Below are 24,371 nucleotides of genomic sequence, written 5' to 3' on the forward strand. Positions count from 1 at the left end.
CTGGCAGCCGTGCGACATGCAAAAAGCAACCAGCAGAATATTTCGGATGATCCAGTCTGTTTATCTTGAACATTTTCTCTCTCTCCTCAAATCCTTCTCTTTCCTCTCTTGCCCTGGAATTTTATCATAATCCCATGTCACTGTGCTAAATTCCTACACTGAATAATAATCTCCTACTATGACTCTTAATACATTAGCAGCAGCGGAACAGATAAGAAATAAAGATGAACATCAGGCATAAAATACAAAGGAAACACTCAAAATTGGACCAAAGTCTCACACACCTGCCTGAAGTGTAGTTTTCTTTCTTCTGGTTGCCCTAAGCCATCATCACGCTCTGCACCCCCATCAAACTTTGACGGCCATGAACGCCACCTCCGCTAAACACACACACGACTGCACCAATTTCATAAAATGATTTTAATAGAAAAGTACAAGGTCTGAACAAAAATAAATAATCTTTATCTCATTTCTAGCCCAGCAAATTGTACACTGCATATAAAACTGATCTAGGAGGCAATGTTCCTCATTTCCGTTTGCTTCTGAAATACTGAGACATTAAATCTTTGAAATTCAAACTGATACACTTTTGCTTTAAAAAAAAATCACACCAACCTTTAATCATTCCATATCCATTGTCTCAAGTTGACTAACAAGATGATGCTTCGCTAAAATAAAGTATTATCCAAACATTAGGTTGAAGCGTAAAGTTTGTGCGAACAGGTAGACGATCCGCTTCCTAGGTTTTTATTCCTAACATTGCCAAATGTGTCCTATGTTATTAAAAACTCATTTCTTCGACTTACTTTCAAAACATGGCATCTAGTTTTCCCCATTCCAAAGAGAGAGGAGAGACTAAAAAATACCTTTTTTAAAAAAATAAATATTTTAAAAGTATACTTTACAGAGATAATGCAGTACTCTAGACCAATGCCTTGGTGAGTATTTGCATTACGTATATTCTTCAAGTTGTAAGTACCTTTTCTATCTGTCTCTGTTTCTATAATACACCACTCAGTCTTTGGGGACTGCTTTTGCCAAGGATCTCTTGGACTCAGCCAGTACCAGTTTCTTATTCGGAGTACGTATAGAACGTCATATTTGATAACTCCACCGGCTTGAATAATGTTTTGCAAAAACAAAGTGAAAACTGGTATTGGCAACATTGTCTGAGAAAAGGGTTTGGGTCGGCTACTAAAACATACACACGGTGTCAGTCCCAGGAGTTCAAGCTTGAAGAACTGAACAGATAAACTGGACCAAAACTTAAAACGGTCTTCCTTCTACTTTAGCCCATAATTACTATTTTGAACATGACTCTGTTTGCCACTGCCTACATACAAATTTTTTGTTAATTTTCCTATATTGGGAAGATCTTGAATGCACTCCAGGATGAAAAGAAAAAAATATGCTGACAGTCCTAAATGGAGTATATGTTTTTGCAATAAAGAACACTGGTCAATATACAACTGAGGAAAAACTGAAACAGATGTGAGTCCTAGAACCACAAGCGTTTGAATTTGCCCAGAAATGCTATTTTAAACACTCTATATGTTGGTCTACTGTTTTTTTGTGGAATAATGCATTCTTGGCATCCTTAAAAGGTTTCAATATGTTACAAGGTTATCCGGCAAGAAAAAAAAAAGCAAAGGGCTAACGTATCAATCTGTGTGGCGCTGGCCAGATTTCGGTGTAAGTTTTCAGAAAGCACAAGAACTCATATTAATTGCACTTAACACAACGAACCTTCAGTTTCCAATGAGTTTCATTCTCTGCAGACTGAGGTTTGCTTTTCGTAGAACTACTTCCAGAGGGTTATAAGAGACCATCCGTCCATGGTAACTTCCAACAGAGAGGTACGACAGATGCAGTGGTAAACACAAATATACTTTTGGACAAAAATACTGGTCATGGATAAAAGCATGTGCCTTTTCAGTTCTTCTCCTAGATGTTACAACAGCAACACGCTCTAAAACAATTAAGTTACATGCATAATGCTAAAAGAATGTGAGCAATCCTACAACCAGCTTTAAGCCATCTGCTTGATTTCTTTTCTTTCTTTCTTTCTTTTTTTTTTTTTTTTTTGAGGAACATATAGAGGAAAAGAGAATTCCCCTTTTGTTCCATTACATATAGAAATCTTTTGAAGCTTCCAAAGTTTGGTTTTGGTAAAAGTCTCCACTCTTCTATTATTCTGACGCGTAGTCACCCTAAACTATCCCTCATGGTTTCTCAAAAAAAAAAAAAAAAACCTCCACATGAAGTATCTGAAGGACACTTGAAACCACTTACCAATATACAAGTAACGTTTTATTTTATATTCTATCTTCCATTTGGCATAAGCCTTTCAATGTTTGTTTTTTAAACCAGTGAAATATACAAATCACGCAAGACAGAAATATGTACATTAAAAGTACAGAATAAAGGCCATAGAAGATATACATAATATCTGAATGACAAGTAGAATATTTTACATTAAATAGTTTCTTTTAAAAACTAGGATTGTTAAACTCAACTCTCTTCATAAACATGAATCACTAAAAAGGAACAAAATCTGGTTTAGCAAATAAAAAAAATTACTTCATGGTTTTTGTATAATAAAAACCAAAAAAGTGACATTTTAAACTAATTAGTGCTTTTTAATTTCAAGATCTTTTGCTTGCAATTCACTGCAACTGAGGGGAAGTGAATATCCTTGTGCAATAAATTAAGAGCCACAGGTGGTGGAGGTGATTATGAAGACCACCAAGCCTAGGACGGTTGTAGGAGATGTGTATCTTTCCAAACTTTTAGAACAGCGTTAAGTCTGAGATAAGAACACATTTGATGGCATTTTTAGGAAAAAGGTGTCCTTGCTTTAAAAAAAAAAAATCTCTCTAACTAGCTATGTATGTCGTAAGCTCAGTTTTCCTTGGACTCAAACAGGTACCTCCAGGTCTAACAGGCACCGGTTTTCACTCTGCAAAATGAACCAAGGGAACAGACGCATTGACAAAGCTTCCGAGTTTTGAAACTCTCTTCATTTCCACCTCTATGACAAAGGAGTAATGCCCTTTCTGGAAAGTGTACAGAAATGGAGGTTGGAGAAAGGGGGTGGCACAGGGATGATAAAAGAAGTCTTCGAACCAACATGCATATCAGGTAAGACCTTCCAGATTCCTCAGAAACCAGGCTGCTTCGTGATGCTTAAGATGTGATCACATCAGGGCCACAGCCCAGGCTCAACCCAGAAACCTTTTGGAAAAATCCCAATTGGATTGCAATGAAGGATAACAATGCTCTAGACCGAGAAATAACCCCAGAGTAAACTAGAAATCACTGGCTGCACTGAGATATAATTATATTTATATTTATATATAGATGTGTGTGTGTGTGTGTGTGTGTATATATATATATGTTATTTACAAAAGACTTTGAGATATGAGGCACCATTAAACCGTATCCCCCCCTTATAAATGCAACTGTTCAAGTACACTAGAACAGTCTTGGGGCACACCTGCAGTATAATAGGAAAAGCTTGAGTGGAAAGTCTCTACACAGGATCACAACAGTGAACGCAGCAGCACCTCTGGGAACTCCATTAGCCATGTTAACGTCATTAAAACATACAAAAACTGGTGCTCCTCCAAATAAAAGTTTTAGGGAAAAAAAAATCCCTAAGTAGTGGACTGTTTCCCAAGTGGAGCTTGTAATACTTCATTTCCTGTCCCACAATCAAAGGGGACCCAGTTGAACTGCTGCCTTTCGCAACGTGGCCAGCATCATCACATCGCAGCAAAGCAAGGAGGAATCAGAGAGGTCCTGGGGTCAAGTAGGAGGACCGATTTCACTCTTTCCCCTCAAACAGGTTTTCTGCTCTGGTGCAACGCTGACCTGCACACCTTGTCGTCTGGGCTGAGGATCTGTGAATGGATTCATTTACTATTTTTCATTAATGTTATTTATTAACCAAGTATCCCTAAGAAAATTACAGTATATTTTTCTTCATATTCAAGCCAACCTCCCACCTCTCTCCAAACAAAAAGTCTAGTACCCAGAACCACATGGGAATCCTTTTCCAATCTGATAACCTAATTCCTGTTAACAGCTTCAAGTCAGTATCTTGATACCTGTGTTTCTCAGGTCTTCAACTACCGGGATTTTCCTCCCTGCTCCCCAAGTTTCAGTAGCTACTAGTGTAAGACCATCTGCAGATAGAATGTTTGAGAAAACAGACACAAATAATGTACCTTCTTCCTTTGAAGGATAGGAGATTCTGGCTGTTACCTCTTAAATTACCATTTTGAAACTGTTTCAGGTTGGCAGTCCCTAGGGAAGGGGGGTGGGGGGGACCTCATTTTTTGTTGGTTTCTCAAGACCTCTCCACCCTCCCCAGAGCATTCGCAATTCACTTTGATCACAGAAGCTGGGTCCTGCATAGATCTGTACCACCCCCTTCCAGTTGGATGCTACCTGTTCCATATCTGACCCCTTAGTTGAGAAAAAGAAAACATTTTTCCCTTCTAGATGTGCACAACTAAGGGTACATGTAATTCCCCCTCATCCTGTACCGTCAAAAGAAGTTTTGTCTTACCTTTTCAAAGATGCACAAAATAAATATTTTTTTCTTGGTTCCCACCCCCCATTATTGCCAAATAATAATTAAAATATTAATAATAAACCACAGAGTTTTTAGATGGGAACAGAAAAAAATGGTTCCGGTTGTAATTCTCAGGGGAAAATAAAACAATATTAAAAAAAAAAAAAACAACAGAATCACTGTACTTTCTATAAATAAGTGGGTCCTGGGAGCGGGGCAGGGTGACAGGCAGGCGTCGAGCGCCCGCTATTTGCACACGAACTGGTCCACGATCTCCGTGCACTTCTTGCACTTGACGTAGCAGCACCAGTGGAACTTGCAGTGGCAACGCTCCGTCTGCACGGTCTTGAACTGGTCGTAGCCGCGGCCACAGCACATGAGCTCGCAGCCGTCCATGCCCTCGGACGTCTTGTTGCACAGGCGGCCCTGCGTGCCCAGCGAGCCCGTGCTCTCGTTGCGCACGCAGTAGTCGGGGCTGGGGTCGATGTAGACCAGGTCCTGTGTGGTGGGCGAGTTGAAGCGGCTGTTGACCTGCACCAGCTTGCCCCGGCTGTTGAGCCGCATGGCGGCCGCGCTGTCGTACTTCTCCTTCAGGGCGTCGCCCACCTTGCGGAAGTCAGCCAGCTGCAGCCAGCAGGTCTTGAGGCTACAGGAGCCCGACACCCCGTGGCACTTGCAGGCCACATCAGCCAGGTTGTACACCGTCTGTGAGGAGACAGCACAGTCAGTGTATGCACTCCCGGACGAGCCCCGGACAGCCGGTGGACGGGATGTTAGCAAAGCTCCCGTCCACCTTCTACATGGAGCCATGGTCACCGGCTAAACCCGGGCCTGGGCGCTTTCCTCCTCATCCTGCGCCACCAGAAGTCTTGCGCTGCCGTCTTCAAAATAAACATGCTCTTAGCTCCTCATCACCATATTCTCACACATCACTGTAACAAACAGCCAGCTTTGAACTGAGAACAGGGAGAGACCACTCAAGTTGCTTCCTTTTTTTACAGGAAAACATTACAGCAACTACTACATCTTGAACGCTCATCCCAGAGCTTATTTACCATTCCTCGCCCTCATTACCTGGATTAATCCCCACAGCCAGCCTATAAGGGAAGTGCTAGTATCGTGCCCATTTCACAGAGAAGGAAAGTGAGGCCCATACAGTTGAGTTACTTGCCCGGCCACTGGGAGGTAAGGGTGCCAGGATTTCAACTCAGCCAGTTGGGCTCTCAGCTTGTGCTCAGTGACTTGCTCATGGGCAACCCAGCTGGTAAGTAGGAGGGTTGGGAGGGGTCTAGCTCAGGTGGGATCAGGGTTCAAATCTTCATCACTATTATTATTGCTGTGTGCCAGGCACTGTAATAAGAGCCTTTATGCTGTTTATCTCATTTAATCCTCCCAAACAACATTATAACACAGGGCGGGTTAAACGATGGCACAGTGACGCAGAGAGGGAAAGTGGTCTGCACAGGCCACACAGCTAGAATGCGGAGGAACAGGGCCTGGACCTCAGGTTGTCACTCCCGCTTCCGGCACAGCCCCTAACCCTACTCCACAATGCCTAAGCTAAGAGCACCCACGCCAGACCTAGGCAGATGGGAGTTTTGTCCTAACTGTGCCCCTGAATTCAGGCAACTGGATTCACCTCTCAGAGCCTCCTTTTTCTATCTGTAAAGGGGAACTGTAATGGTACCAACCTCAAAACATTGTTGTAAGGATAAAATTAGGACATGCAAGGAAAGTGGTCAGCATACATTCTGATGCAATCAGTAAATCTGGTCTTTCCCAGGGTGATGAGTGCACGGCATGCAGGCGGGTGCCAGTCCTACGCTCTCGCCTGGTCACCTTGGCCTCCGGGCAGCAGCGCCCACTGGCCTGGCCTCGCAGCACTGTGCCCAGCGGTCCGGGAGGTGGCGGGTGCCTATTTCCGGTTCCTACTACCCACAGTTCCTCTGCCAGTCACCCACCCGCCTGCTCCCCACCCCAGAGTCAGAGTGGTGCTGGCAAGCTGCAGAGAACCTGTCAGGAACCTGGAGGCTGGAGTGAGCTAGAAGGCTCCTTCCACCCAGAACAGCTCCCTTCTTCCTATAAAGACTCATAAGGGGCGCTATTTTTGTAAAAGGGGTGGGGTGGGGGGGTAGCAGAATGTACTTCCTTGGCATAAAGGGTTTCAGGCACTCAGCTAATGTGCAGAAGGGTTTTGCAGATGTATTTAACCTTTGCTCCCCTTTGACTAAAATAAAAAGCTAATGCCCCGAGGAGATTCTAGTATGATTTCCTGGCACAGTGTTCACAGATTTCCTCCTCCCTTCCCCCACTGTCCTGGAGAAAAACTGTCTTCCGTGTAACCTCATCTGCCAGAATTCAATTTAGCTCACAGCTCAAATTATAAAACTTACAAGAAGAATTCACTCACTATTTAAAAATGTGGATGTTATGGATGTCTGGGTGGCTCAGTCAGTTAAGCTTCCGACTTTGGCTCAGGTCATGATCTCACAGTTTGTGGGTTCGAGCCCCATGTCAGGCTCTCTGCTGACAGCTCAGAGCCTGGAGCCTGCTTCAGATTCTGTGTCTCCCTCTCTCTCTGCCCCTCCCCTGCTCACAGTCTTTCTCGCTCTCCCTCTCTCTCCTTCTCTCTCTCTCTCAAAAATAAACAAACGTTAAAAAATGTAGATGTTAAATGAAATTCTAATATTAAAGGTGCTTTTTCCAACTCTCCAAAACCCCCTCTCTCTACTTGGAAATTCCTTGACCTTCTCTCCTTGGTTGCTAAGCCCCTGATAATTTCTCTTCATGAGAGAAGTCAAAGAAATCCCCTAAATAGATGAAAGTACCAAATATGGGCACAATGAGGCCCAGAGAGTCAACCACATCTCTGTCCTGAAGGCACTTTGGTCTGAGGCACCGGGCACACTGTATGCACAGGGTAATGTGATGTGTCCCCTGTGAGGACAGGGGCAAGCTTTATGGGCTCCCACAGAGAGTGGGGCTGACATGCCCATTCTGTGGCCTTGGTCGGCTGCAGTGGGGGAGACAGAGTCCACCACAGCAACAGGAGGCTTAAGAAAGGAGAGGCCACAACTGCCCCCGCCCCGCCCCGAGCAATAATCTGACCCCTCAGGGCACCACAGGTAAAAATCTACAGTTTAGTCCTTCCCCAACACCTCCAAATGTATAACATCAATTAAAAAAAACCAAAAAAACCAAAAAAAACCAACTTTTTTTTTAATCTTTTTTTTTTTTTTTTTTTCCGAGAGAGACAGAGTATGAGCAGGGGAGGGGCAGAGAGAGAGGGAGACACAGAATCTGAAGCAGGCTCCAGGCTCTGAGCTGTCAGCACAGAGCCCGACGTGGGGCTCGAACCCATGAAAGTTCATGACCCATGAGTTCATGACCTGAGCCGAAGTCGGACGCTTAACCAACTGAGCCACCCAGGCTCCCTTAACATCAATTTAAGAGAAGCTAGGTTAGCTGGAACTATCTAGATCATCTTTGACTTCTCTGCTCTCAGCTTATGTCCAACAATTATGATTTATCAAGCACTTACACTGACGTTAAGCTCAGCCCTTGGATTGAACCACGAGAAACCGTTATTTAATTGGTCAGAGGTAGTCAAGTATTGGTAACTTCATCTGGATCCACCTACTATATGATCCTGGTTAGTCCTCACATAACGCTAAGTGATAGTTCGTGCCATGGCCATCCAACAGATGTAGAAATGTAGAAACTGAGGCTCATACACAGAAAGGAACAGAACTGGAATTTAGCCTATAGCCCTTTACCCTGAGCTGTGACGCAGGCGTTTAATAAAAACACGCCTGGGCTTGTATTGCAATCCATCAATTTTCCTCCATGGCCATGAAGTAGTTCTCTAGGGCCTCAGTTTCCCGAGCTTTAAAAATGAGGGTGTGCGGTTAGAGGGCTCTAAGGCTCCTCCCAGTCTTCTGTATTTTACTCTGTGATTATCTTCCCTTTTCCTCACCCCAAAATACAGAAGAGTGAAATCTCTGACCAGAAAGTTCCTGGCACCTACCTTGGGTTCTGTGAAAAAATAATGGCCCTGGTTTTCAATGCTGCCAAAGTTAAGAAAAGTTTCACCCCTTCATTTTAAAGCAGCCATAAAGTGCCATGTGTTTAACCACAGGAAAAAAGGGTCTTTTTAACTATTGTGGAGAAGCTTCCCACCAGGAGAAGGGAAGAGTGGACCCAGAAGGCTGGTGAGGGCTTGCAAAGCTGGTCTCCCTGGGCACTTCTGAGTGGCTCCCCCTTCTATCCAGAGCCACCCTCGATTGGCCTGATGGTCAGACCTATAAAATTCCACACTGCTAAAAATGCTGTAGTTTTCCTAGAAGAACTCTTAAAACAAAACAAAACCCTCAATCCCTCAGGCCTGCTATCTAAGGACACAAGGGGAGGCAAGCAGAAAGCAAGTAAGGGAAAAGGTAAGTTCTGGAAGCTGAGGTGAGGGCTTTCTCCACTGGGCACCTACTGGGATAAATAGCTCCCTCTCCCAAATTTAAGCCCAACCACAAACATGTTCCAGGGGGGAGGGCGAACGTTATTCACATTTTTACTTCTGAGCTGAGCTGGGCTGGCCAATTGCACCGGGGACTAATTAAAAAAGGCAGAAAAAGCTCTTTCTCAGGCAACTGCAGGAGCACCTTTGCTGGAGGGGGCCCGGGAGGGATGATTCACCTTCAGGAGGCCTTTCTGGGGCGTGCACCCCCCTTCAGAGAGGCCCATGTGTAGGTGGGGCGGGGAGGAAGGGAAGCAGAGAGAGGAGGAGAGAGCTAGACGGGGAGGCAGAGAGAGGGGGAAAGCGACCGGAGACAGAGCCAGAGTCAGACAGGGAAGGAAGTAGACGCAGAGACGGAGGGACAGGTACACACGGAGGGGCGGCACAGGGCAGGACCAAGCTAAGGAGCCGGGGCACCCGAGAAGGGCGCGGAGAGGGGCGGGACTCACCCTGCGGCCGGCCTCGTTGTTGTGCAAGTTCATGAGGATACGCGCGCTCTCGTACGAGCCCTTGGCGTGGATGCGCTCCCGCTCGCGCGCGTCCACGAACTCCTTGGCGAAGCGGTAGCCGTAGTCGATGTTGTCGCCGCAGCCGCCCCACAGCCAGTCCCGCGGCAGGTCCTTGGGGCGCGCGGCGCGGCTGCAGCCGCACGTGGACAGCTCACCCTCGCGGCACGCGCGGCTCATGGCGTTCACCACCCCCGCGGCGCTCACCGCGTACGTGAAGGCCGTCTCGCGGCTGCCTGTGGGCGGGACGCGGGGGTCACCGGGCGCCTGCCCGCTGCCCCGCGGGGAGCGCATCGGGAGCCCCCCAGCGGCCCCGGGCGGGGGCAGGGGCGCCCCAGCCCTAGCACCCCTCCGACCCGGGCCAGACCCCCGCCCCGGGCCAGACCCCCGCCCCCACCGGCCCCGGGGAAGCCAGGGGAGCCGCCCCGACACGCAGCAGCAGCAAGTGACGCGAGCGGCAGCCCCCTGACGTCTTTGCTCTCACCCTGAAGGGCCCGACAGCGGACTCTTCCGCTGTTGTGGTTTTCCCTACAACTCCTGAAAATCCTGGAGACTGACTTCCCAAAAGGCACACGAAACAAGTCATGGAGGGCGAAGAGAATGTGGGGAGACTTCCTTACACTTAATTTTAACGTTTGGTATCTTCTGAAAATCTCAGGCCCTAGAACGCGAAGGCTGCAGCAGCCACACGCTTGTGGCCCGGCTCCCCTTCCTCCATCATGCAGCCTGGTGCCTGTCTCAGGCCAGGACTTCCCCAGAGGACATTTCTAAACCTGTTCCTACAGTACTGTAGTGAACCGTGCCTCTTCTTAAATCCCAAACCGGGTTAGCCTGGTAACTTCTCCTTCAGGAAGATGGAGGTCTACTTTCACAACAGCCTGCTGTCTCTGATGCTACTTCCGCAACCCCCTTCCCTACCCCATAGCCTCTGCCTCAAAGCGTTGGAATAACAGCAAGAAGAGAAAAGGCACAATCTCAGGGGAGAAAAAACAAAAAAAAAAAAGGTCTTCTCTTTCCCCCTCTTTCTTGTAAAGAATACTTCCCTGTAAGACACTGATAGAGGAGCCCTGCCAGGAGGAAAATGGAGGCAATCACAGACTACCTTAATTTTCACTTGTACATGGAGACATTTCTGTAACAAGAAGCCACTGAAAAGAAAAACGTCGTGCTATGAGAAAGGGTTAACACCCTGCCAGCCCCAGCTGGGCCTGAGGGGTATACTAGGGGTGGGGGGGGGGGGTCATTTCCCTCAACTATAAAATAGGGGTATTGAACTAGGTGCCTAGGTTAAAAAAAAAAAAAAAAAAAAAAGCCCCTTCTGGCCCTGAAATCCCTGTACATGAATAAGTTGTTCCTACACTAAAAAAGCTTGCTAACCATTTTTTTTTTTTTTTTGGTGGGGGGGATGCAGCAGCAGAACAGCTAACAGGACTCAGCCCCAACCAGTCTGAGGAGGAGGGCTGTACCAATTCCAGGGCCCATGGGCTGCCCTTCTCTTGCACTTCAGCTCTACATTTCAATCCACAGCCATTTGTGATTCCTCCTTCCAGGAATGGTGAAGATTCCCTTTTACCACAGACCTTCCCTCCCACGATTTTAAAATATGAATAACCTGAGGAGTGTGCTGGTGGTTGACAGGAGGATCCAGAAAGTTCCTCAGGGGTGTTACATCTATCTAGCTCAAATCAGAGAGCCAGAGAACATCAGGGGATGGAGTGAAATGAGGTGGGCAGGCGGATTCTAGGGAGTTATTTGAAGATTAACACTGATAGCACAGAAAATATTGTGGCCCTGGATGGGACACTTGTAGAATAAGGCAGCAGCTAGCCAAAGACATAAAAAAAATCCTCTGGAGACAGAAGAAAATAAGACACTGTCCTATGAGTAGATAGAGCATAAAAGGGCTTTTATACAAAAGACAATAATGCCGCTTTTTTTCATGAGTCTACCTTGAGCATTTCCTTTCTTGCCCTGGAACACAAACTGGTAGAAATCTCCAAGCTAATTGGTCACTGCAGGGAAAACGTCAGTTTGAAAAGTGCTCTTTGGCTAATAGCCTGTGGACACAGTCCTCCTGGATGGAATACTACTGGTTCAGTTAGGCTTCCTGCCCTGTGAAATCTACATCTATTCGGACCCTCAGGCCCCTTCAAAATGGAGCCTTTCTTACATATCTTTTCACAGTGTGGAGACAAAGAAGAGACGGAGACAAAAGCTGGAGGAAAGCGTAGGGTGATGAAAAATGAGAAAGTTTCCAAAATGAAGAGTGGGCCCTTCACGGAGGCAATTGTATACAGAGCCTCCCAGGCAACTGGCACCCTAGAAAAATGAGTTGAAGAGGGATGGAAATGGCAGCCTGAGTTTCTCAGACAAGGGCCCCATCACAGGGTCAGATTCTCATGGACAGGAATTGCTCTTCACATCCCTGGTGTACTGAGTGCTTTGGAGGGGGTGATGCACGCGTGCACACACACACCTTTCAGCATCAAAGTTGTTTTAAATTTTCCCTTAGCTCATTCTCTTCAAACAGACTCATAAATAGAAAAGTGAAAGCCAAGTAAATTTCCCACTATTGGGGTTGGGTCCATGTTCCTCTTCCACAAAAATCTATTCTGTTTTTTCTTCTCTCCATCTCTTTAAATAAATAGAAGAGAAGGCCCCATCAGCCTTTCCACTGCGAACCACCCAGCAGCAGCTTCCTGTGCTGTGAGACCCCAGGCACCTGGGGGACTTTTGGCAAAGGAGAATGTGTTCTCAGATGCCCAGGACATCAGCTAACTTGACAGTGGTATCTAGCAAGGCTCCCTTGGAGGCTGCCAGGAGGGACCTGGGACCCACTTACTACCAACCCAGATGGGAATACCACACAGCTGAGGACCAGAGAGAGTATCTGCAAGGGACAATTAAATATAAGCCTTTGTACCAAAGGTTCTGCTTGTTCCCTGAGGAAGCAGGCCCTTTGAATCTTGGACCACATTTTAAATAAATCTTCAGCAGAACTCAAATCCACTTAGCAAATGATAGCTTATTCTGAACATTTTGGCCCAAAACAGGCTACATATGAAGACAAGAAGAGATTCTTAAATCAAAGCTGTGTTCGAGGGACTACACAGAGAACCTTTCCAATTGCTGTCTTGCTTCCTGGTTACCATTAAAAATGTATTGATTTTTGCTAACTCATATACCTGTGAAAACATGCCCCCATTATTTTGAGAGGAAGGCAGTTTAGGGGGAAGGCAAAGGTGAGAATAGAAACCTGACAACTTACCATTCTGATACAGCTAAAAAAAAAAAAAAAAAAGAGGTTTTGAACTTACTCACAATTTCAAAATGCAGAATGGAATCTCCACCACATCCCCAATTAACTACACAGGGCACCCCATATTCAGGGAAAGCTCCTGTGTTCCTGACGCTGAACTCCTAGATTCAGATCCCAGTATATACATTAGCACTTTTTAATCATTAACAGGAAGGACAAAGCCCTATGAAACTGCAGGCTGAGGCTGCAGACCATTTTCCCATTCAATTAAAGGAATGGCTTCCAGTCCTGTATTATTTTAGTATATGAAGTCGCTTGGCTCAAACATCCACTGACAACTCTTTTTTGTTCTCAATGAATGCACTTTTCAGGGTTTTTAAAAAAGCATTTTATCCACCCGTGACGGATATTAAGCCAACTTTTTTTTTTTTATCTTCAGTCAGTCTAAACAGTTAATTGCTTTGATAAATGGCTTCTTATTTTAGGAATCACTGCAGTCATATTAATTATAAGGGCTTGTTTGCATAAAACTAAATGGACCTAAAATACTCACACTAGAAAACACACATAGGATCACATCTGTCAGATAGCATCCTATGCTATTAAAGCAAACCAGAGGCAAACTGATTTTCTAAATGCTTCGCCTTTAGCCCAATTTTAAGGCCACCTCCTCCCTGCAGGGAATAAGTTCAATGATACATTTAATATACAGAATCTGAATGTGAGCAATACATTTAAGATTTTTTTTAAGTTTCTAGGTTGAGATCTGAAGCATGTGCTTTTACATCAATTGCCAAAATCACAATGTAAATTGGATCACTTCTAATTAAAATTCTTTTTGGTACTAAAAATAAAGCTTTTTAACATATATATCTCTATAGCCTCAGGAAATATCTATATTAGGAAAATTAAAACCTTATTCACTTCCAACATATCCAGCATCTGAAAGAGGACAGTATTTAGTTTGATGCTTGGGCCATTTGAATTGTGGCTTACGAGACTTCTAACAGTTACAAGAGTTTTGAAGTTTAAAAGGATATAAATGACTCAGCTTTCCTCATCCACTTTTGAGAAACCAAAATAAGTGTTCTGCTTCTATTTTAAACAAAATGCTTTTTAGAAAAAATCAAGTGTTCAGAAAACACGGAGGCGTCTTTGATGCTTCCCTTCTGATTTGGTTTAAAAAAAGCCCAAAACTTATAATCAGGTGTGGGGACAGCAATGAAGGCAAGCAGAAATAAAGACAAAACTTCCCCAGCCAGCACCCTGCTGGAAAGATTCCCCTCCTTATCAAGCCGGTCAGTAAACCCTAAAGCCTTTTTCCAGGAGAATAATTGACCTATATTTGAAAATATGTGAAATGGTTTCCTACCTATCTGCATAACCCTGCCAAAAACAGAGGTGTTATCCACGGTACTGCAATTCCACCTTCGATGTCGGAATTGATACTGGCATTCTTTGATGCCTGTCTTCGCGCCTTCTCCGATGTACTGCATGTGGTCCTGATACAAGTGGCACAGTTTCTTCTGTCCTTGAGAAAGTCCTGCCAGTTGGCTGCAGAGAGGCTGTGCTCCTATGATATATACTTCTGACATCTGAACAGGGTTATTCATACCTAGCGACCTAAAAAGGGGGGGGGGGGAGATGTGCATTCAAGATTTACGTGAACTCTCGAGGTAGGCCCCCTGAAAGCATGTCAGCAATACATGGTTTTAAGCACACAGATGCTTTTTCTCTCCTGCTTGTCCTCATGACAAAGTATGAGAAGGGCTTCATAAAACTTCTCTGTTTAAACTGCACTCAGAAAACGGAGGTATTGTAGTCCCCACCCCGCCATCTGGCTCCTCAGCTAGGTTTTCACTCCCTTCCTTGCCCTCCTTGCCATATACCTGAACCAATATTTCCGAAATGCGCTCAGAAAAGGGGGAAATGGCGGTTTTGGGGATGGGCCTCTGACATTAGAGAAAGTGACTCACTTTGCCCCACAAATTGGACCGATCTGCCTTTGCAAATGTATGAATGCCGAAAGTAGACACAATTAGACACGGGGAGGAGATAGAGGTTCCTTCTGACTGATGGAAGGATGCTGAGGCAAATATAGAGACTGGAGAAAATTCACCGTGTTCTGGACATTTTAAAAGGGCTCCTTATGTGATTGTGAAAGACCCAAGACAGGGTATCCAGTGAGTACAAGTCATGTTTGACAGTCAGAAAAACGCTGTTCATTTACAGGGAAAAAATATCCAGAAGGCCGTCAGAAATAATCCCCTGGATATACTGCAGTCGATCTACAAGGCCCCTAACCAGAAAGAAACCCTCATTTAGGGACATTTGACTACTTCAAGTTAACTTCCTTTTGATCAAATTTCCAGCGCAAATACTTCCCCACTTGGAGTTTAGCTGTCTTCCTACAACTCTGCCTGCTTCAGACCCTGAAGGTTAATAACCTCAAGTGACAGAAAATAAAAGCTGGAACTCACTTTTACTACCCAGAGGTGGCAAAAAGTAAATTTTATAGATGGGCTTACAATTATTAGAGAAGTGAATTTTGGTTCCCTTTTATTACGTGATGTACTACAAGCATACATCTGAACAAGGGCCTCATAGAGAAAAGCGAAGATTTATAGGTTCCCATTCCCTATGGAGCTAAAGATAAGCTTGACAATATTAACAAGTTAAAAGAAAATTCTGATTTCCAGATATATAAGGTAAAATATATTATATACATATGCAATAGATAAATGGACTCAAATTCACGATTCAGCTCTGAAAACTGCAGCATCATACAAATGAATCTTTTTAAAAAATTAAAATAAAATAAAGAATATGTACTTAAAAGGAACTTACCACCAAGAATTGGCTTCTATTACAACCTGGGCGAAGGAGAAAAATATGGCCAAAGCCATTAGGAAGAACTTGGAAGACATTGCACTTCCAGCCATCCCCAAAGCAACTCCTGGGCTTAATATTCCAATCGCCTTCTGGAGAGGGAAGAAAGGAGCAGATGTTTATTGCCTCTCAGATAATTTTCAAGCATACAAGTTTAAACAACGGAAGCATCCGGGGTCTCTTAAGTTTACTGTTGATTGACTGCGCGTCTCCTCCGTGAGTTTTTTGATGGCAAGATATAGGCAGTTTCTTTTTCCAAATTAATCCACCCACGCAACCTCACCAGGAAATCTGATTTCGCTGGGATCCTGCGCGCGGGGCACGCCAGCGATTACAAACATGTCTCAATGCTGTTGAGTCAAAGCCCCGGTGCCAAGCGCTGCCTCTTTCCTGCTTGTTCGCTTCCCGCACCCCCTCGCTCCCCTCTAGTCCGCGCTGTGCTGGGTCCTTCCTCGGAAGGAATTCACTCGGGAACCCGCCGCCACCCTCGTCCGCTCCCCAACCTGGGCCGAGCAACAAGTGGAGCCGGAATTAATTCCATGGGCGAGAGCAGCGCGAAGGCGAGTGGAGCGCGCCACCGGCGGCTGCGGAGGAGGCGGGGTGGCCGGCTCAGGGGTGGGGGAGTGGGGGTTGGACGCGGGAGGGAAGGGCAGGGGGTGGGGGGCGAGGCCCTGGGGAGCTGCGTGCGCGAGAGTGCCCAGCTGGGAAATGCAGCTCGGAATTAACAGCGTATGTTTCATAATCAGTTTACAGGCCGCTTTGGGGGAAGCCACTTCCAGAGGGGGAAGGGCAACCGGGGTTTCCTTAGGATACTCTTCAGCCAGACTGGAGTGGGGAGAAGGCGATGGGGGGGGGGGCACTAGGGATAACGGGGAGAGAGATCGGCTCTCTCAACCAAGGAAACCGGAAAACAGTGCCCCCTCCCTTGCCTGCGGGCTCCTCCTCGGACTCAGTGTACCCCAGAGAAGGGATAGCACCCCCGAGGAAAGAAGGGGGTCCGGGTCCCACTGTCCTAGGTGAGGAGCCCTTCTTGCCTTCCCACAAGTTCTGATTTTTCATTTCACTCTCCCTCCCGCTCCCCTCCCCCTTCTGTCCCCACTCCTGACAGCTGCCACGGAGAAAGAGGAAAGGAAGCCAAGGGCGACTCCAGTTTCCTCCGGTTATGGTCTGGTGTTGTCGGCCACTTCGCCATCGCGCCACAGTGAGCCTGCCCTTAGAACACCCCCACCCCACCTTCCAGCCCAATTCAGACTCGGTTCGGTAAGTCCCGGACGTTGAGGGTGCAGGGCGAGGCCAGAGCCGGTTCGAGTGAGCCCTAGGCGGGGCCAGAGATGCGCCGGCTTCCGCGGCGGCTGAGCCCCTGGATTGCAGGGCCCAGAGGGCCCAGACGGTGAAGGTTCCCGTCGTGAAGCATTTCGGGGGCGGGGGGCGGCCTTGAAAGATTTCGCTGCCGTTCCTCCCCACTGGTGACTTCTCCACCTGTAGGCGGCGGCGGCGCGAGACAGTGGCGGGTGCGGGTGGGAGGAGCGGGTTTCCAAAATCCCCTTGTACATTTCTGATTAGGGTAGCTCGCTGCACCGCCCGCAGCCCCCAGGGAGCCCTTTCCTCGGGAAAGGAAAGGTGAGCCGCCTTGGGCAGCAGAAGATCCTGGAACGTGCGCCGTCAAAGGGGCAGAGAGGACCTAGGCGGCCTTAGAAACGCTTAGGGGCCCAGGAGCGTGCCAAGGCTTTTCCCAGCCCGCCGTCCTTTAGACCAGGACAGCTCGGGGCTTCTCCGAGAGGAAATGTTTATGTGGTCCCCAGTGCCCGCTAGCCAGCGCTCTGACCCCTTGGCCCACTTGTTCTCCAAACACCGCAAAGCGAGGGGCGCATCCCGGAGACTAGAAACCTGGGATTTCCCCAGCCTAGGAGAGAGAAGGCTCGGTCTCCCTCCCCACCCCCGCCCGAAGTGTCAAGTTTCTTCTAGGGGAGGGGGTGGGCTGCGAGGTCTGCCTTCGCGCGCGGCCCAGGCTGCAAAATCGACTCTCCCCCCTCGGCGGACAAGGCCGCGCGCGCACACACACACAACACACTCATGCACATTCACACAAACACATGCACAGACACACGCACCGGCGTGCTTCCGAGACACCGGCGGAGAAGACTGCTGGCCGCGCGCACTTTCCGAGCTTCCCGACGGGCGGGGCGCGCGGGGCGGGGCGCGCGGGCAGCGGAGAAATTGATAACAGATTCGGCGGATTACAGCGGATCTCTTTGTTAGAGGCGAAGCCACACAAACCGAACCGACTTTGGGCCGGAAGACCCCGGGGAGAGTCCGCCCGTTCCCAGCTAGGAGTGGGCCATTGGGTCTACGAGACTCGGTCTCCCCAGCTCCATACTGGGGATAGGCCAGCTGTGTCCCAAAGGGGATCGGGCAGGAGAGCCCCGCGAGTCGCGTCTCCACTTAACCCCGCGCGCTTGCCCGGAAACACCTTGGCCTTCCTCCCGCTCCAATCCCCATGCAACCCCCCAAAAAGGCCCCACAAGTTTGAAGCACTGAAAGAACCCACAGCGAAGTAATAAATACATCGACTTTGTAGGGTAAACACCCCTGCCTGTTTACCAAGATATCTGATCCGAAAAGACCGTACGAAAGGAGACCTCTCTGGACACTGTCACACCAGGGCTAAAACAAAAGTTCTGCGCAGAGACTGAGTTTACCAAAGAACGGGCTGACTGTTTTCGGACACTTCCATGGCCCGGCGAAACTCACTAATGTACGGATCCTCAGAATCTGTTCCTAGCGTGTGATGAGGAGGAGGATTTCGGGTGCTTGAGAGGTTCTAGCGCAAGGGAGGGGTGAGGTGGGGGTAGGGCGTTCCTGCGCCCTTGTTTCCAAAGTCAGAGCAGCTCAACGCAGTGGTGCTTACTCGATATCTCCTCCAAAGCCTTAGCATTGGATTGGGGTGTGCCTAAACCTTCTTTAGCAACTGGGTGCAGGCTTGGGGGGGCGGACAGGGGTGAAGAGGGGTGAGAGAGGGGAAACCATCACTCTGGTTAGAAGAGGTTCCTGGGTCACAGAAAGCTTGCCTACCACGCGAAGCACCCAAATCCTCGGCCCCACCGCCCCTAAAGAGAAATTCCGCAAAGGCAGGGAGAAGATTCTCGACCCTTGGCCACTGGTGCTACCTGACTCGGTCTGGGCATGCCCTTCCACTAGGCTTTTTGCGTCCAGAGTGCCCCCCCCCCGCCGCCCCCGCCCGCCCAAGTCTGTGAAAATGGAAATGATGAGGGAGACCAGCGAGGAGTCTGAAATGTATGACCTGGGCTCACGGTGGCTAAAAGGATAGGACACTCCAAGAATGCCAGCTCTTGGTGGGAAATAAACTTTGTCTTCCCCACTGTGATCTCTCCTTGAAGGAGAGAAACAGAAAATTGCGGAAGATAAAAGGCATCAACCACAGCATTGGGATGCCCTGCTCCAGGAAATGCAGAGAGAAGCGGAGCGGATAAGGATGAGCAAGCCCAGGCGGACAGGAGATCTGCTTTGGGGGAGCAGGCAGGGAGGGAGCAATCCCTCACTCCCCTAGCCTGGGCGCCGGGTGTCCCAGGCCGCCCCTCGCCGCTGCCAAAGAACGGTGTCTACTGCGCTCCAAGTGTGTGGTGTGTGTAGGGGATGGGGGGGGGTGTAGGGAAGCCACACAGAGAAGGTGGTGGGAGCTCCTTGCGCCCAAATCAGTGCAAGGATTGCCCAGGCTCAGGACTGAACTGCAGGTCCCGTAACAAGGACTCTCCAGAGGCAGAATTGTGGCCAAGCCCGGCTCTGTTCCCTGTCTCCCCACTTCCATCCCCTGGACACGTCTCTCCAGATTTCAAGACTTTCTCTTTCTCCTCGCACACACGTATCACTTCCACCTTCTCACACAGGTTGTCTAACTCCTAGTACAGGTTCTCAACTCTATCCAGAAGAACATAGTGTCCAGTGGAAGGAGAAAAAACTAAAGATCAGTTCAACCCCTATCCTTCAGAGGCAGTTTGAACTCCACTTTTTAATAGACGAAGAAATTGAGGCCGAGAAAGAGAAAGCAACACTTGTCACCTCCCACTGACGGCACTGGTGAGAGCGCAGAAGCCGGACCCTAGGCCTCCTAGGGCGACGCTCCCGTTCCTTCACCCTGGTGAGGAGGTAAACCCTTCCTCCACACTCCCCAGCCCGGTTTGCTGGATCGGACCTCTGGCCCCTTCCGTACGGCGGCGGCCGCGCATTGCAGCTTGTCCTCTGGGAGTCTCGGAGAGGCCCTACTGGGAGGGGAGAACCTGGTGGTCGGGAAGGACCAACGGAGCCAGAGGTGGGAGGGAGAGGAGAGCGGCTGCCTGCCGGCCCCAAAGAACAGACTCCCAGGTGTCCTACCTCAAGGCAGCCAACAGGGGGCAGTCGGCACCGCACGGCGAGGATGAAAAGGCAGCGGGACAAGCAGAACTCCGCGCGCACGGTGCTAATAACCCCTTGTGCACCGAGGCGCTCCGGTGAGGGAAGGGAAAGAACTAGGGACTCTCGGGCCAGTCCTCCTGGGGAGGGTCCTCCTTTGTGGGGCCGGGCGGGACTAAGCTAGTAAGCCCAAGACCCGAGAACAACTGACCCTTTACTCCCCTCACACGCAGGGCACGGATCTACACACTCGGGACAGAATTTCCGCGGCCTCTCCATCGCTTGCGCGCACTCAGCATTGCCCCCTCGGAACTCCCCTGGCAGAGGCTTTCTAGAAACGAAATCTCCATTATCAGGTTGGAGCAGCCTGAATATTGGCGGGAGGGCAGGGTCTGTAGGTGTGATCCCAACCCAGCCTCCAACTGACTTCCCAAACATCGAGTTGTCCATTTAAAGACGCAAGAGGAGAAGGCGCCCCGATGCCAAACTGGAATTGTAAAGTAAAACAAGGCCGCGGGGTCTCCAGGTTTCGGGTGCTTTTTAAACTTTTTTTTTGGTGGGGGATGGAGGAGGGATTTGTTTGTTTTCGAAAATATCTTCTAATTCCAACCTTATTTTCAAGAAAAGTAAAACAGATCAAGAAAAGTGGAAATAAGGATCGAAGCTTGGAGGACAGGGATAGGAGAAGTTGTTTGCAAAATAGCAAGTTATATTGCAGGAAGAAATGTTAACTTTTCGCAAAAGTGAACTCCCGGTGACCCTCAGAGTGTGTGACTCGGCTTTAACATACAACTGACAATTAAAACAAACAAGAGTTCACAAACTGCCTCCCGCCCGCTCTCCCAACGCGGAGGCCCAAATGTTTCCAAAGGACAGGGCAGATTCCGCGCAGGGGGCCGGGTGCGCTCTCCCAGCGGACGGGATTAGAGCCACCACTGCCAGCACTCCCCGCCCCCATCACCGCGGCAAAGTGCCTGAGCTCACCCAGTGGCGGCTAATAATGCTAATAACGCGACCCAGCTCCCGCGCCGGGGTGCGCGCTGGCCCCCCACCAGGCACTCTTAAAGGCACACGGCCTGCAGCTCTAGGATTCCCTGGCCGCGACGAGGCTGCAACCTGGCCTCCGGCAGCAGAGGACGAGAGAAGAGGGGGCGGTGCACGGCTCTGGGGTGTCGGCTCCTAGTCCTGCTGCCTAGTCTCCCGACCAAGGAGTCCTCCTCCCCTTTCCGAGCCCCGGCCACACACCCTCTCCGTGCCCGCGCAGTGGGCGCTCCGTAAATATTTGTTGAATTGAATCATTATCCTGTTACTGAAATATACATAGTAAATTACACTGGTGTTTCTCAGGGCAAAAGGAAAGTCATCTGTGAACCGCTTTTTTCTGTCCTGGCTCATCCTCACTTTTTTTCCCCCCAAAGTCTAAAAGGTTTGCAGAACTTTTGGTGGGACAAGAAGTCTCCTGGGAGATAGGCAGTGCGCGAAGGGGTTGGGGCGTGGGCGAAGGGGTAGAGGTCCCTGCCAGCTACGCAGGAGTTCCAGCTTCTAGAGGCAGCAGGAGAAATGGAGGGATAAGGAAGAGGTGGGGGGGGGGGGGAAGGGGGGTCAGTTAACTTCCAAAAGAAAAAAAGTAAAGAAAAAAAAAGTAGCGAGCGTCGGCAGCGCACAGAACACCTACCTTCATGGCGAGGGGGAGGGGACGCGGCTGCGGGGAGGAAGTCGCCACTAGAGCGAGGGCAGCCGAGGAATCCGAGCGGAGCGGCCGGGTTAAGCCTGGGGGGACGATCCCGCGCAGAGCTTCGGGCTCCTCCTGGGCGCGTCCGGCAGGCGCAGGAAATCACAGGCGAAGCGGTCACTGGCGCCCAAGTCTGGGGGCCCGAGCCGGAGCAGCGCCGAGATGCGCCAGGGAACCGAGGGGGCGCCGAAGCCCGTCGGCCGGTAGCAAAGGCAAAGCCGGGCCGGCGCGCAACAAGGGAGCCGCGGGTCCGGCGAGGGCGTGCAGGCGACTGTTCCGCGGCGAGGCGCTCCCTCTCCAACGTCCATCAGCGACGGCGGTAATTAGGGCTTTCCAACCCCAAATGTGGGCGTGATTGTGCAAAAGACTTTACAACAAATAATAAAAAAAAAAATTCTTCACAAGAGGGTGAAAAAAAATGCCCCCACTACTCAACTCTGGCCCGAGGCGGGGGCGGGGGCGATCCGCGCGCCCAGGTGCCCCCAGTTCATTCACACCACGGATTCTGCAAACTCCTGGCGGCTCACGCCTCCCGATCTCCAGCTCCTCCTCTCCAAGTCTGTGGCCGAAACGTCTGCTTCCAGGCGCTGATCCTGCGGTCGCGAGTGAGTGTGTGGACGTCTGTGTACACACACAGACACACACCCACACACCCCCACACCCCCACACGCACACACTGAATCTTTGGGGCCACAGAACAATCAGGCGCGCAGGGCTTTTTCTCCAGGAGATGCCGCTGAAAATGCACAAGTCGCCATCGGAGCTACAAGAGTCAGCGCCAACTTTTGTCCTTTCATTTTACGGTTTGGCAAAAAGGGGGCGCAAAATGGGTAAAAGTCGTCCCCCGAAAGTTCTGCGCGCGGTGGGATCGGGGGGCGATGGGCGATTGCCCCAGGGGAGATACTGGCTCCCCCCCCTCCCCACTCCCTTCTTTCTTCGGGTTAATCCCCGTCTTTTCCCCGCCTTTCCCGGGCGAAGGGCGAAGAGGGGCGAGGGCACCGCGGGCGTGGGGCTGGGGAGGGGCGAGGGCCAGGGGCTCCGCGGCGGCTGTTCAGTTCTGGCGGTCCATGGCCGGCGCGGCTGCCCACCTCGTTTGGCGCCGGGGCCCCAGGGGCGGGCGAGCTTGCAAGCGGGCGGCGGGCGGTCGGGGGCACGGCGCGGCGGCGGCGGCGGCGGCGGCGGGAGGAGCTCGCTCGGCGGCGGCCGCACCGAACCGGACTCTGGGCGGCGGAGGCGGCGCCTTGGAGCTTGCAGCAGCCTTCCACGCGATCCTGTGCCCCGCAGACTGACTGACCGCAGGGACCGTGTCCCCCCCGCCCCCCCACCCCCTGGCCCTCCTCGCCAACTGCCTCACGCTCTCTCTCCCTCTCTCCGGACTCCTCTTTCCCCTGCAGTTTTCAGAGGGGGGAAAAAAAGAATTTTTTTTTTTTTTTTTTTTTTTTTTTTTAAGTTGCAGAACCAAAGGCGGCTGGAAAGAGAGAGGGAAGGGGGGAGAAAAGAAAGAAAAAAAAAAACTCAACTTCGCCTTTGCGCATGCGTGGTGAGACCGGCCTATGACAAACTCCGCAGGATTTTAAAGCCGTACCAAGGCTGGGGTGCAGGGGGGGCGGAATACGCTCCCTGATCGAGCCCCCTTCCCTGGGCTCCCCATCCCCCAGGCATCTGCCGAAAGAGAGAGATTCATTCCGCAGCCGCTGCCTGCCCGCCTCCTGGCCGTCTGCTCTCTTCCAAAGCCTCCGACCCTTGGGAGGCTGAACCCCAACTTCCCGGTCTGGACCCCTTGGCTCGCCTGTCCCAGGCCGCTCCCACTGGGGCTGCAGGGGGCCTGCTGCCCCGGCACAGAACCTCTGGGAGGACCTCCTCCCCATTCTTATCCCTGGGGGAGGGTCCCCTAAGCCCCGGGGCTGGAGACTAGAGTAGACACACACATCCTGCGTCGCTCCAGTGTAGTAGATTTGGGCACTGGGGTGTTCGATTGGGCCTCTGGCTGAGACCCAGGGCACCCAGACGCGGGGTGTAGTGCTGCCTGGTGAATCTAGGTGGGTGCCCTCAGGTGAGAAGCCGCCGAAGTTCCGCAAAACAGAGTTCCAAGCACTGGAGCTTCTAGACACTTGCAGACACCTGTGGGTGTCCCCCCCACCCCGGACAGGGTTGGTGGATGTGTGCCCCCCACGTCCAGCATGCCAGGAGCGCCACCACCAAACCATGCCTCACAGTGGAGCACAATTCTTATTCTGAGTCCTCCCCATCCTCTAGACACCCGAGGAGGTAGACGATACACCACACACACACACACACACACACACACACACACACACACACACGGATTCAATTTCTGACAACCAGCAGCATGCACTTGACCTTAAAGCAAAAACTCCATAGCCTGGGTACTTCTGGGTGGTGACTGTTTTGTTTCTTCCATCCCCCATTCCCACCCTTGGCTGAGCACCCCAGGTCGCGCTGGGAGAGGGTCCAGAGACGCTGTCCCA

The 24,371-nt window shown here is 50.0% G+C and overlaps 1 protein-coding gene across 2 annotated transcripts; it reads right to left on the reverse strand.

Moving 5' to 3' along the window:
* Positions 1-405: 405 nt before the first annotated feature.
* On the reverse strand, positions 406-23,250 carry WNT5A (Wnt family member 5A). Of its 2 annotated transcripts, none has more exons than XM_043587664.1 (5): positions 21,826-23,250; positions 15,702-15,835; positions 14,227-14,477; positions 9,539-9,831; positions 406-5,284 (listed from the first exon to the last, which is right to left on the reverse strand). In XM_043587664.1, exons 1-5 carry the CDS (start codon positions 21,829-21,831, stop codon positions 4,826-4,828), a joined length of 1,143 nt encoding a protein of 380 aa, XP_043443599.1. In that variant the 5' UTR covers positions 21,832-23,250; the 3' UTR covers positions 406-4,825. The 2 variants fall into 2 exon arrangements, with proteins under 2 accessions (XP_043443599.1, XP_043443598.1); XM_043587663.1 differs by lacking the exon at positions 21,826-23,250 and adding an exon at positions 16,247-16,560.
* Positions 23,251-24,371: the final 1,121 nt, after the last annotated feature.

The sequence above is a fragment of the Prionailurus bengalensis genome, chromosome A2, assembly GCF_016509475.1.
Source record: "Prionailurus bengalensis isolate Pbe53 chromosome A2, Fcat_Pben_1.1_paternal_pri, whole genome shotgun sequence".
NCBI lineage: Eukaryota > Metazoa > Chordata > Mammalia > Carnivora > Felidae > Prionailurus > Prionailurus bengalensis.